General features: G+C 39.9%; 1 protein-coding gene across 2 annotated transcripts in view; it reads right to left on the bottom strand.

Annotated features, from left to right (window-relative positions):
* Positions 1–1,007: 1,007 nt before the first annotated feature.
* Positions 1,008–14,588, bottom strand: part of EGFL6 (EGF like domain multiple 6) — a 65,621-nt gene continuing 52,040 nt past the window's right edge. Inside the window, exons 10-12 of one of the 2 annotated variants that reach the window (XM_017968758.4) lie at positions 13,502–13,606; positions 10,257–10,522; positions 1,008–1,711 (exon numbers count right to left, since the gene is read on the bottom strand). In XM_017968758.4, coding sequence (XP_017824247.2) covers positions 1,601–1,711; positions 10,257–10,522; positions 13,502–13,606 — 482 coding nt within the window. In that variant the 3' untranslated portion in view covers positions 1,008–1,600. The remainder of the gene's footprint in view (positions 1,712–10,256; positions 10,523–13,501; positions 13,607–14,588) is intronic. The other variant, XM_017968759.4, reaches the window with a different exon arrangement.

The following is a 14,588-nucleotide window of genomic DNA, read 5'->3' as shown; positions in this document are numbered from 1 at the left end:
AATGTGGTCCCCACCTCATCTTAAAGGTTGTGTGTGTTGGTTCTATTAAAGAGAATATTGTTGAAGAAGGATTAGTTAGAATTTAAGTATTTTAAAACCTTCAAGAGTGAGGTTTTAATTTTATATTAAAATTAAATTTTAAAGATTAGTAAGTGAAACACCTCTCTTTTATTCCTCCCATGGTTCAATGCCTTAATTGCTTTAGGTAACAGAGAGCAAATATCTGGAGAACCCTCATGTTTCTAACCCAGAATCTTAAACAGATTATCAAATAGTCTGCAAGGAATACACTCAGGATTCCTACACAGAGCTCTTCCTGAATTTGGAAGAAAAGAGGAAGAAAAAGAAGGCATCTGTGTTTCTTTGAATCCTGCTACCTGCTCATCTAGTTTTAGGTAGTTCTCTGAGGCTTTGAACTCAACAATATATGCTGGCTGGGTGTGGCGGCTCACTAGCATAATCCCAGCATTTTGGGAGGCTAAGGTGAGAGGATCGTTTGAGGCCAGGAGTTCAAGACCAACCTGGGCAACATAGCAAGACCTCATCTCTAAAAAATAAAAAACAAACAAAACCCCTAATATATGTGAATCTGCTTTGCAGTTATAAGGCCTAATAAAGCAGTCATATTTTCCCATAATAGAAAGTACCTTTGGGGCTGGGTGCAGCGGCTCAACCCTATAATCCCAGCACTTTGGGAGGCCGAGGTGGGCAGATCACCTGAGGTCCTGAGTTCGAGATCAGTCTAACCAATATGGAGAAACCCCATCTCTACTAAAAATACAAAATTAGCCAGGCGTGGTGGCACATGCCTGTAATCCAAGCTACTCGGAAGGCTGAGGCAGAAGAATTGCTTGAACCTGGGAGGCAGAGGTTGCGGTGAGAAACCAGGTGAACCTAGGAGGCTGAGATTGTGCCATTGCACTGCAGCCTGGGCAACAAGAGTGAAACCTGTCTCAAGAAAACAAAATAAAACAAAGCAAAAACGTATCTTTAAAAAATATGAAGTAATAGTGAAAAGAATAAAAACTATATTTTTCAGAAAAGCAAATATCATTTACATAAGTAAACAGAATCAACAACATATTTTCTTAGAAAAATTAAACCATGACACAAGATTATTATTTGGATATTATTAGTACAAAAAATTTAAATATACAAGCTTGGCTATGAAAGATCCAGCTAAGCCGCTTAGGCGAAAGTCTGTCTCTGATGTCAGTTTCCAAGAAGTATCATAAAAGTCAAACAGTTAAACAGTTCTCTGTGCTTTTAAAAAAAAAAAAAAAAAATTTCTAGAAATGTTGTAGAGAGAAGCTCAGCAACTCACGTAGACAGATCTGTTATACTGGGGAGGGAAGATAAACTGACATTTCCATATTTTATAACATAATGTGGAAAGATTCAGAAATGAATGAGAGGATACAGTGATACTATATTTAAAGCAAATATTGGCGTATCTTATACAAGAAAGACATCTTACAATAAGATTTCTGTCGGTACATTACAATTTTTCAGCTAGTATTTCTAAAATGCCAGGGTCCTATGAAACAATATCAAAGAACAGGGAACTGACATACAAAGTCAAATATAAAGATAGTAACATTCAGTCCTCCACAGATAAAAGGCTGTCTGGACATAAGCCTGAAACAAGCAAGACGCCATCCACTGCGATTTCACTGATTTTGCCCTTGCCACGTTCTGCTTCAAAAATGATCTAATAATGGAGAGAGAATTAAAAAATTACTTCAAACTACTGAAAGCAATGATATAATCAAACTACTTAATAGTTGTTAACTTGTGTCCCTACTGCATAGAAACCGCCTTCAACATTGAGTATGTGGTAATAGATTATTTTCTAGATGCCAGGTGTCTACACTGAGAGAACTACATTTGGTGAAAACGAGGTCATAGCAAAGCCCGCGTGGATTCTGAAAAACTCCATAAAGCCGAGAAGAATAAGATTTAAAAAGAAACTTTGAGATTCCCATTTAAAGAAAAGCAAAACAAAAAATAAAATATGGTTTTCTTTACAAAAACCAGTGAGAAGAAATTTAATATTCCTCACAAACATCTAATAAAAAACTATATAGTCAAAAGGGAATTGTTTTGATATATTTAGATTTTAGATTTTATAATAGTGTAATTATTTTTCTTAAAATAGTGGTTTTTGTATTTAGAGATTATCTGGAATGTTGTTTTCATGTGTTGCAAATGTTTCGTAATATGCTGGCTGGGTGCAGTGGCTCATGCCTATAATCCCAGCACTTTGGGAGGCCAAGGTGGGTGGATCACCTGAGGTCAGGAGTTTGAGACCAGCCTGACCAACATGGAGAAACCCCATCTCTACTAAAAATACAAAATCAGCCGGTCGTGGTGGTGTATGCCTGTAATCCCAGCTACTGGGAAGGCTGAGGCAGGAGAATCGCTTGAACCTGGGAGTTGGAGGTTGCAGTGAGCAGAGATAGCCATGCCATTGCACTCCAGCCTAGGTGACGAGCGAAACTCCGTCTCAAAAAAAAAAAAAAAAAAAAGAAAATGTTTCATGATATGCTATAATCACTTTTGTCTAATGAATTTATTAATAATCAAAAGAGAAACAAACTTCTTTATAGTTTAGAAACTTCTAATATAGAGAGAACAGAGGATGAATACCAGAAAAATTATCTTCAAATTGAACACAGACATTTATCCAAACATGTTTTAAATAAATATGATTAAAATCAATATTTGCTGAATGAAGGTTTTGTTTTATCTATTTATTTTTATTTTTTTGAGATGGAGTCTTGCTCTGTCGCCCAGGCTGGAGTGCAGTGGCACAATCTCAGGTCACTGAACCTCTGCCTTCCAGGCTCAAGTGATTCTCATGCCTCAGATTCTAAGTAGCTGGGATTACAGAAATGTGCCACCATGCCCGGCTAATTTTTTCAATTTTTTTATTTTTAGTAGAGACGTGGTTTCACCATGGTGGCCAGGCTGGTCTTGAACTCCTGGCCTCAAGTGATTCACCCACCTAGGCCTCCCAGAGTGTTGGGATTATAGGCATGAGCTACTGTGTCCAGCCTGAATGTATGTTTTTAAGTTTCTTCAATTGTAATGTTTTAAAAAAATAAATAATTCATGTTAATGTTATAATCAGATAAAACACTAGAAATACGGTTAAATTCAATAATTATGAAAATAATAATAGCTACAATTTATGGAGCACTTGTCCAATAACATTCACTCTTAAGAGAAGTATGTCTCCTCTCCCATGCCTCCTATAAAGAAGAGACTAGGCCTAGGGGTTTCTACAATCCTCAAAATCTGAAATAAGCAGATTTAAAGGATAGCAAAATGATCCTGATTCAAAGATGATTAAAATTACCCTGGAACAAACATTTTAGAGAGAAAAGAATATTTAATTTGAAACATGTTATTCTTTAAAATGAAATTCAACAATAGCCTACGTATACTGTGGTTACAGATAGATCAAAATACACATTCATGTGCAAAGTAAAATGTGAAGTATAAAAACACTCATGTTACTGTGGTATGATTATGAATCTTAATTTACTTTCAATAAATTAATTTCCTTTGGTCATTTCTAAACTTTTAAAATTCAAACTTATATAAATCAGCATTTTAAAGAAAGATCCTTTAAGAATCATGCTCACAACAATGCCACCATGCAACGATTCACTATCCCCAGCACTATCTCTTTTTTGCTTAATAAATCACAGAATAGTTTTCAAAAATGAAGCAACTTTAGGCTCGTTGTCATCACCATATCCAGCTTTCTCTGGCTCTCCAAAGAGGAGAAACCTCAGGGGACAAATGGAGATGACAAGGGTCTATGACTGCCCACTACCTGGGCTGCCCTCTTTTGCTCTCAATCTGAGTGCATTTTCTTGAGAAGTGTTGGAGACAAGCTATCAATAAGCAGGCAGTGATAGCACAACTGTGTACAGAAGTTTCTTTTTCCTTTAGTCTCTTCTCAGGAGGGAACTGCTTTCAGAAAGATGCACCTTTTGCACCCAAAGGAACTTTTTTAAAAAGCAGGGGTGAGCCAAACAGCCATTACAGCAACGAGGCATGCTTAGACTCAGGCATGTGTTCCCTGAATTCTTCAGTTCTGGGGGAAATCTTGATGGGGGGATATTGAAGGGTAAGGAGGCTTCCTTACGACTAATCCAGACTAAAGAATATATTCCAGTTTAGCAATATCATATTGTCTAATGTTATATGGGATAATGAGGGCAGGTATGTCTACATCTTGGCATATCGTGGCTTTTCCAAAGACCCCTGACTGATAACCCCTGGATAACTAGAAATAAATGTCAAGATAATTAATTGACATACTAATTTTGTGCTTGTTTTTCTTTTCTTTCTCTTTCTTTCTTTCTTTCTTTCTTTCTTTCTTTCTTTCTTTCTTTCTTTCTTTCTTTCTTTCTTCTTTCTTTCTTTCTTTTTTTATTTTTTGAGATGGAGTGTCTCTCTGTCACCCAGGTTGGAGTGCAGTGGTGCAACCTCGGCTCACTGCAACCTTCATCTGTTAGGTTCAGGTGATTCTCCTGTCTCAGCCTCCTGAGTAGCTGGGATTACAGGCATGCATCACCACGCCCAGATAATGTTTGTATTTTTTTTTTTTTTTTTAGTAGAGATGGGGGTTTCACCATGTTGACCAGACTGGTCTCAAACTCCTGACCTCAAGTGATCTGCCTGCCTTGGCCTCCCAAAGTGCTGGGATTACAGGTGTGAGCCACTGTGCCAGGCCCCTGGTGTTTGTTTTTTACTGTATTTTTACTTAGTCTGTTCCCTCCAAAATTAGGCAGGATTTTAATGTTCTTTTTTAATCAAGGAGATTTGGGATACAATAATCAAAAGCAGACTCTTCTGGAAGACAGTCTCTTTCCTGACATTTGTTACCCACAAGCTTAACTTCCTGAGACTGTGGTTGAAGGTAGAGGGTTAAGAGGAGAAGTGGTGAGGGGAGATGTGAGATTCTCCCGTACTAGGAAGCTGCACCACTGCGTCTCCCTGGCAGAGCCCTGGGCAGAAAATGGTTGTCTGATGTTTCTGTTGAGGCTAGATTCTCAGCCACAAGATTCCAACCCCAGTAAAGGTTTGTGTGTCTGGTCCTGGCATGGAAGTTGAAGAGATGAGTAACTTCGAAGGTCAAGTAGGTGCAAAAGATGTGGGTATCCATGGCCTTCATGATGAAGTAAAGATGTGCTGCCCCCTTCTTAATGTCCGGGCCACTTTTAGCCTTTCAAAAGCTCAGGCTACCCCAGGGAGGGAGCCCCTTTCCCAACCCTGCATAAGGAAATAGCCAAGATTGAATTTCCTCCCAGCCTATTGGGATGGGGCTTTGTATTCAGAAATAATTTGATTTTGAGAAAGTAATGTGACTTACCTTGTATGCCCAAGTTTATGCAGCAAGAGTCACATCTGTTACAAATGTTCACAGCCAATATGACATTGCTAAACTGGAACATATTCTTTAGAGTGGATTAGTCAGCCTCCTTACCTTTCAATATCCCCCCATCAAGATTTCCCCTAGAACTGAAGAATTCAGGGAACAGATGCCTGGGTCTGAGCATGCCTCTTACGAAAATACTGCTGTGTTCCAGTGTGATTGCTGGCTAGGCTCTTTGGTGGCATGTCTACAGAAATGTGCATTAAAAAAATCACTCTTTTGATAGTATACTCACCCTGCAAGCTACCATGTTATATAAAAAATATTCTCCATAACATGAATTCAGTCAACATGGAAGTAATTATGAATGCTGTGCAGAGGCACGTTTCAATTTTCTAACAAGGGATGTCATCCATATATAGCATGGCTCAGTGCCACAGTCTCCAAACCATGCCCCAAACACAACAAGAAAAACACGTGGACTAGATTTGTATTGATTTAAACGTACTGCTCTAAGAGTAAACTCAAATTAATGCATGTGTCATTCCTAAACAAGCACTGGCTGCTTTTACCACAGAAGGCAAGAGTGGTTAGGAAACTCACTAACTGGTACCAACATATACTTTTATTTACAGCCATGTCTTATGACATATTTTAAATAAGATGCTCTGCTTTAATTAAAGCGTGACAAGTAAATGAAAAGATGTTAAATTTGCATTAGTCATCTTTCACAAGCAAAGTATAAATAGAATCCCAATACTTGGCTCTACTAATTGTTCTTCCTATTATCACCACTTCATGTGCCTCTTTTTAGCTTTCATCTTATCTTTTTCCTTCCCACCTTGAGTAAACTCTTCACAAGGGTCCACAGTGGCTGCCTCCAGGCTCTGATCCCTTTCCCTTTTCCTCCAAAGGAAGAACTCTTGTAAAGGTCACCAGCCACCTCCTGACAGGTCAAACTCAATTAGACTCTTTGCCATTTTTATTCTATTGTTCTTCCTCAGTGTTTCATCCACTTGACCATCTTCCTCTTAAAAACTCTGTTTCCTTTTCCTTCATTAAACCCACTGTGCAACAAAAGATTAACTCAGTAGGTCTGGGTTGTTCAAACCCTACACATTCCAAAGAAAGATTTGGCCCGTGACTGGTTCTTAGGAGATAACCTCTAAACCCTTGTAATATCCTGTTGGATTAAAACTGCCTTTGTTTACCTGAGGCCTTAGGCCATGCCAGATAGTTTATGGTAACAACGTGACTTATGGTGGAGGCCTTGAGTCACATGGTATCAACTTGACCACTAGAGAGGCCAGAAACTGGATAACTAAATTCAGCTACTCAGATGATCACATGGGCAGACTGACTCCCAACAAAAACCTTGGACAGAAAGGCTTGGGTGAGCTTCCCTGGTGGGCAATACTTTTTGAGTGTCGTCATGTGTGATTGCTGGGAGAATTAGTAGCTGCCCATATGACTCTACTGGGAGACAAAAACTGCACGCCTGTGCCTGGTCTCTCCTGGATTCTGCCCTATGTGTCTTTTCCCTTTGTTGATTTTATTTATTTATTTATTTTTTTTTTTTTGAGGGAAAAAGAGAAGAAGGGGAAAAAAAGAAAAAGAGGGAAAAAGGAATATTACTTCATTCCTAAAATGGGTTTCAATAATGGCCGATCAATATTTTGAGTGTTTAAAGTGGTTAATGCATATTTTATGTGTTTAAAATGGAGACCTCTATTGTGTTTATTTGTTCTGGCTCTGAGTTCAAGTCCTGGATATCATTATCAATTTGTTGTCTCGTTGAATCTAAATCTCATTATGTGTCTTATGTATCTGGGTGTTAAGATCTCTTATTGTTGCATTAATCCTTTTACCCTTGCATCCTTGTAGCTTTGAAATCTATTTTATTAAGTGTGAGAATTGCAACTCCTACTTTTTATTTATTTATTTTTGCTCTCCATTTGGTTGGTGAGTTTTTTTCCATCCCCTTGTTTTGAGTCTTTGTATATCTTTAGATATATCGTTAGATTTTGTGGATAATGTATATTTTGTGTGTTTAAAATGGAGAGCTCTATTGAGTTTATTTGTTCTGGATCTTAGTTCCAGTCCCGGATATCGTATCAATTTTCTGTCTCGTTGAATCTAAATCTCATTATGGGTCTTATGTATCTGGGTGTTAAGATCTCTTATTATTACATTAATCCTTTTATCCTTGTAGCTTTGAAATCTATTTTGTCAAATGTGAAAATTGCAACTCCTGCTTTTTATTTATTTATTTTTGCTCTCCATTTGGTTGGTACGTTTTTTTTTCCAACCCTTTATTTTGAGTCTATGTATATCTTTGGATATACCGTTAGATTTTGTCTGTATCTTTTGATTGGGAGATTTGGTCGATTTAAATTTAGGGTTGCTGCCGTTTGATATTAACTGGCTATTTTGTCCTTTTGTTGATAAAAATTCTTCTTTATGTTAATGCTCTTTACTTTTTGGTGTATTTTTAGAAAGGGTCATACTGGTTGTTCCTTTCTGTGTATAGTGCTTCTTTTAGAAGTTCTTGTAAAGCAGGCCTGGTGGTAATAAAATCTCTGAGTACTTGCTTGTTCATAAAAAATTTTATTTTTCCTTCAAATGTAAAGCTTAAATTGGCAGGATATGAAATTCTGGGCTGAAAGTTCTGTTGATTAACTATATTGAATATTGGCCCCCACTCTCTTCTAGCTTGTAGGGTTTCCGTTGAGAGATCTGCTGTAAGCCTAATAGGCTTACCTTTATGGGTAACTTGATCTTTCTCTCTGGCTGCCCTTAATATTTTCTCCTTCGTTTCGATCTTGGTGAATCTAACGATTATGTGCCTTGGGGTTGGTCTTCTTGAGGAATATCTTTGTGGTGTTCTCTGTATTGCCTGGGGTTGAATAGTGTCCTGCTTTGGTAAATTAGGAAAATTTTCCTGGATAATGTCCTGGAGAGTATTTTCCAGCTTGAATTCATTCTCTCCGTCACATTCAGGTACACCAATCAAGCGTATATTAGTTCTTTTCACATAGTCCCATATTGCTTGGAGACTTTGCTCATTCCTTTTTATCCTTTTTTCTCTATTCTTGTCTTGTTGTTTTGTTTCATTAAGTTGATCTTCGACCTCTGATACCCTTTCTTCTGCTTGATCCATTCGGCTGTTTAAGCTTGTACATATTTCACTAAGTTCTCGTGTTGTATTTTTCAACTCCATAAGTTCATTTGTATTCCTCTCTATATTGTCTATTCTTTTCAACATTTCATCTAACCTTTTTTCCAAGTTCTTAGTTTCTTTACATTGGGTTAGAACAAGTTCCTTTAACTCCCAGAAGTTTCTTATCATCCACCTTTTAAAGCCTACTTCAGATAATGGAACACAGTCCTTTTCCATCAGGGCTTGTTCCGTTACTGATGAGTCCTTTTCCATCAGGACTTGTTCGGTTGCTGATGAGTCCTTTTCCATCAGGGCTTGTTCCTTTACTGATGAGTCCTTTTCCATCAGGGCTTGTTCCGTTACTGATGAGTCCTTTTCCATCAGGGCTTGTTCCGTTACTGATGAGTCCTTTTCCATCAGGGCTTGTTCGGTTGCTGATGAGTCCTTTTCCATCAGGGCTTGTTCCGTTACTGATGAGTCCTTTTCCATCAGGGCTTGTTCCGTTACTGATGAGTCCTTTTCCATCAGGGCTTGTTCGGTTGCTGATGAGTCCTTTTCCATCAGGGCTTGTTCCGTTACTGATGAGTCCTTTTCCATCAGGGCTTGTTCCGTTACTGATGAGTCCTTTTCCATCAGGGCTTGTTCGGTTGCTGATGAGTCCTTTTCCATCAGGGCTTGTTCCGTTGCTGATGGGTTCTGATTTTGAGTATTCTCGGCCTTCTTAGGCTGTTTTTTTCCCTTCATTGTAGATGACCCGCCTTTCTAATTAGTTTTCTGAGTTGACGTCCGACTTATTGATTCCCAGTGCTGGGATCCGAGCAACCCACTGTGGCAGCCTTAATAGCAGCGATAAGACTGATGGTGCTCTTCTGCCCGGGAATCTCTGGTCTGGCTTCCCTCTTGAGTCCGCAACAAGCGGCTCTGACTTCCCGGAGCTCCAAACTCCGGTCAGTAGGGGAAGCAGTCCCGTTGGCTCTGCATGAAGAGCTGCTGCGCTGAGACGCCGGCAAAACCGCTGTGGCGGCCACAAGAGTCACGCTGGCGACCCGTGGGGCTCCTCCACTGGGAATCGGCTGATCGGTGAGTGACGAAAATTCGTCCAAAAGTGTGGCGTCGTCTCGTTCTCTGGGCTTTCACTGGGAGCTACAATCCTGAGTTGTTAGTGGTCGGCCATCTTGGATCGATCTCTGCTGATTTTAATCTATACAAACTGTACTTGTGAATATAACAGCTTTTCTGACTCCTGTGTGGTCCTTCTAGGGACTCACTGAACCTAAGGTTGGTGCTGGGGACCCTGACAATAGCCACTCTCTCAATTCAGTTTAAAAAAACATTAAAAAAAAATCACCTTCTAGCCGCCATTCACTATACTAAGTTCTGGGCATAGAATGAATGAGAATGACATTCTTTTACATACCAAGAAATGTGTAACCTGATTTGGAAAGATGCTGGTGAGAGGAGCCTGACAAACAGGTCGTTTCCACAGAACATGATATGCATATGCCAGATAAGTATGCATGAGTTGTGCCAATTAATCACCTTGCCTGTTCAGCTCCAGAATGTAAGTTCTTTAAGTGTAGGGAAAAAGTCTTATTCCTCGTTGTATCCCTAATGCCTACATACTTCAATAAATGTTTTGTTTCGTTTGTTAAATCATTGCAAAAGAATGCAAATATCAAGTTATATCATTTTCCCCCCACTTACACTTTTGGTAGCATCAGTTCCTTGATACAACTGAATTTCCCCTGTCTTCCACTTTCCATCCTTACTCGTGGTCTCCTCCCATGCCAGTACATTATTACTGTTTTTCACAAACACTCGAAGTTTCCCGACTTTGTCTCCGGCCAGCCGGTAATCAAAGAGCAAACAGAAGTTGCTTTGGGGCTGCAGGTCAGGGAGGAGAAGTTTCAATCGGCCAATGTCTTTCTTGTGACCTGCCAAGGCCGGAACTGCCATATAGTATCCAATAGCTTTAAGAGACAGGGAAAAATGCACAATTAATGAGGCCATTGTAAGGAGTTTGGCTTTAATGTATAAAAAGCTATAAAAAGTGAACAATCACCTTCTATAGGGAAAGCTGAAGTCCTTTTCATTTTGAACATAGGAACAAAAGTTTCATGTTAAAATAGATTTTAGGGATCACACAATTGAAATCTTGTTATATAGACAAGTAAACTGAGGGACAGAAGAACTTTTTCCACATTCACAAAGCTTGGTAGTAGCAGATATGGGGTAAGAATCTAATTAATGATCCTTGAGCACTGCAGGTAATCTGCAGTTGATGGAGAACTTGTGTCCCAAAATTTCATTTCCATTTCGGTGATTTGAAACTTGGAATGCATTTCCCCACTGAGTCAATTATATGTAAGATGACTGGCTTCTTAAGTGGGACCAGAAAGTTGGAATGCATATTCCCCACTGAGCCAATGACATATAAGATGATCAGCTCCTTAAGTGATCTGCTCCTTAAGTGGCGAGATCTCAGCTCACCGCAACCTCTGCCTCGCAAGTTCAAGCAATTCTCCTGCCTCAGCCTCCTGAGTAGCTGGGACTACAGGCACACACCACCCCACTCAGCTGGTGTTTAATCCACAACACACCTGCACTTGTACTAGTGGTTTCATGGAGCTCAACTACCATGTGTAACATATCACTCCAATTTCTGATTTAGGATGACAGGAACACTGTCCTCCAACTCCTGCAAATCTTCTAAGTAGCTTTTAACCTGTGGTAGTGGACTTTTGCTCATCTCCCATCTTCAGGTTGTGGCTTTGATGAACTTGGGCAAAAAGTCTCAAAGACTAGGGTCTGAAGAAGTTGATAAGAAGGAAAAATTCCTGTAGAAGCCAGGAAGAAGACACTGGGTAATGGATGGTCTTCTGCTACTCCAAATCAGAGATACTTGCGGGACCCAGGCTGACATTGCCTTAGTTTTCAGTGCATCCAGAGACTGGTCTTCTTCCCCAGCTAGTAGGGTATCCAGATTTAGCAAATAAAAATACAGGATGCCCAGTGGAGTTTGAATTTCAGATAAACTACATGTCTGAGACATACTAAAAATTATTCATTGCCTGTCTGAAATATAGGCATCCTATACTTTATCTGTTATCTCTTTCAGCTACGTTCTCTCAGCCTCCTGAGTAGCTGGGATCACAGGTGTATGCTGCCATACTCAGATAATTTTTTCTTTTTTCTTTTGCCTTTTTTTTGGAGACAGAGTCTTGCTCTGTCATCCAGGCTGGAGTGCAATGGTGTGATCTCAGCCCACTGCAACTTCTGCCTCCCAGGTTCAAGAAATTCTCCAGCCTCAGCCACCCAAGTAGCTGGGATTACAGGCACACACCACCCCACTCAGCTAATTTCTATATTTTTAGTAGAGATGGGGTTTCACCATGTTGGCCAGGCTGGTCTTGAACTCCTGACCTCAGGAAATCCAGCCACCTCGGCCTCCCAAAGTGCTGAGATTACAGGCATGAGCCACCGCACCTGGCCTCTTTTTTCAATATATTGTCGAGATGGGATCCTCCTATGTTGCCCAGGTTGGTCTCAAACTCCTGGGCTCAAGTGATCCTCCTGCCTTGGTCATGTTTCTTTTTCATATTTAGCTGTACAGAGGGAATGAAAAGCTCACCTAGAGAGCCAATGGAGGTGCAGGAGGAGAGGGGGTATGATTTGAATGATGCAAAAGCTGAGAATCCTGGGGTTATTTGTGAATTGAGTGTTTGTAAATACGGAATTTCCATTGGACAGAAAACTCAACTTGAGACCTAACGTAACTGTATTTATCAGTTGTGGAGGTCCTGGAATAACCTATGGGCTCCCAGTATGATATAACTCTGGTAGACATAAATTTAGAGATGCCATCATGGAAGAAAAGAGAAACTCAGGTTCGTCATCAACAACATAGCTTTTCCAGTGATATGGTGTTTTCAGCCTGGTTAAATTTGCCCTTTGCTTATGCTGAATCTTTAGTAAAATCTCACTCATACAACTGCTGTGTGAGATGTATCCCCTCTTCCCTAACCCCAAGATCTAAAAGGAATTATTGTTAGGGGATATCTAGGTTTTCTGAGTGCATGTGAGGGCATTAAAGGAAAGATGTTGGGGAGAAATTAGTCTAGAGGAAGGTAGAAGAAGGATCTTTTAACTGAGGGCTGAGCCTGTACATTCCCAAAGAAATAATTTGATTGGTAAGGAACTGGAGTCCCTGAAGATTTAACAGTTGTCCTTAATTATTTAGTCAGTCTTCAAGAGACAGAGATTCAATCTGTGCTCTAAATGGGATCTGCAAGCCAGACATGTAAGGGGATACTTAGGGTCCATCAGTAATGTTTACGTAGGCAATGGGAAGGGTGGGAAGTCTGCAGCTCACAGATAAGATTGAGAAAAATTCAAAGACACACGGCTTGAAAGAAAACCTCAAGCAACAAACAGAAGGGAAAGCTCAGTCCAGGAGGTCAGGCCATTGACTTGATGCTTATAATGGTTTGAGGGGCCACTCTACTAAAACACCAGGTTTAGGTGGAGGTCACATTTCCTTTCAAGATTTATTTCCCCCATGAAAACAAAACAAACAAAACAAAACAAAAACTTACAAGGTTCCATGACTGGTAAACTGGGAAGAAGAAATAACTTCTTTCTATCTTTTCCCCAACGCTTCCAAACTTTATACAAATCTCAACATCTCTCTCTCAGCAGAAGGAGAATGAATATGGAAGATGTTTGTTCACATATCCTTTGTGGAGGCAGGTGTGTGGGAGAGGGATTAAGTAGAATATATGCTGGTCAAATTAGTCATCTATCAAGGGAGACCTTGGAAGGTCTAAAAATTTCCAAAAATGACAAGCAACCCTTCCCTGATGAGTAGTGGGAATAACAACCCGCCACTCACGGAGGGCCTTCTATACCTTCACCATATTACAGAACATGAAATTGTCAAATCTAAATACCATTATCTCGATCAGCAGGATTCCAGTCAAAATCATCTTCTCTATCCTGTTTCCAGTCACAGATCCCATGATCGAAGCTGCAGTCAACCGTGACATTTAAATCTGCTGAAAAGAAAGAACACATTTCATAACTTCTAAGAGCATTAGGAAGATGTCTAACATTTGGAGCTTTGGAAGGCAATACCTTGTTTTCAGTTGCACAGAGTACAGATCATGGCATACCCTGTTTTGAGTTGCATCTGTGAAGCCATTCTGAAAAAATTCTGTTGTGATATTAAAAAAAACAAAAAAAACTTTGGGAGGCTGAGGCGGGCAGATCACGAGGTCAGGAGTTTGAGACCAGTCTGGCCAACATGATGAAACCTCATCTTTATTAAAAATACAAAAATTAGCTGGGCATGGTGGTGGGTGCCTGTAATCCCAGCTACTTGAGAGGCTGAGGCAGGAGAATTGTTTGAAGCTAGGAGGTGGAGGTTGCAGTGAGCCGAGATCATGCCATTGCACTCCAGCCTGGGTGACAGGCAAGACTCTATTTCAAAACAAAAACAAAAATAAGGCCAGGCATGGTAGCTCATGCCTGTAATCCGAACACTTTGGGAGGCCAAGGTGGGCGGATCGCAAGGTCAGGAGTTTGATACCAGACTGGCCAACACAGGGAAACTCTATCTCCACTAAAAATACAAAAAATTAGCTGGGCATGATGGCAGGCACCTATAATCACACTGCACCCCAGCCCAGGTGACAGTGTAAGACTATGTCGCAAAAAAAAAAAAAAAAAACAAAACCAACCAAACAAAAAACAGTTAAAAAAGTAAGTAATGGGCAAGATCCCCATGCACAAAGAGAAACAGAGAATATAAGCAATTGTTTATTAAATTCAGGCCAGAAAATAAAGTATCTCCTACCTGAATAAACCAGTGAACACCTTGCTGGAACTTTCTACTTTTTTTTTTTTTTTTTTTTTTTTTGAGACAGGGTCTTGCTCTGTCACCTAGGCTGAAGCGTAGCACGAACCTACTATTTTAATACTGGCACCGTATGTATGATGTAATGATGTTTCCCTTGGGGCTTTATGAGTGAAGCAGGG

This window comes from Callithrix jacchus, chromosome X (genome assembly GCF_049354715.1).
Source record: "Callithrix jacchus isolate 240 chromosome X, calJac240_pri, whole genome shotgun sequence".
Lineage (NCBI taxonomy): Eukaryota > Metazoa > Chordata > Mammalia > Primates > Cebidae > Callithrix > Callithrix jacchus.
This window is presented reverse-complemented; position numbering and strand designations above follow the sequence as displayed.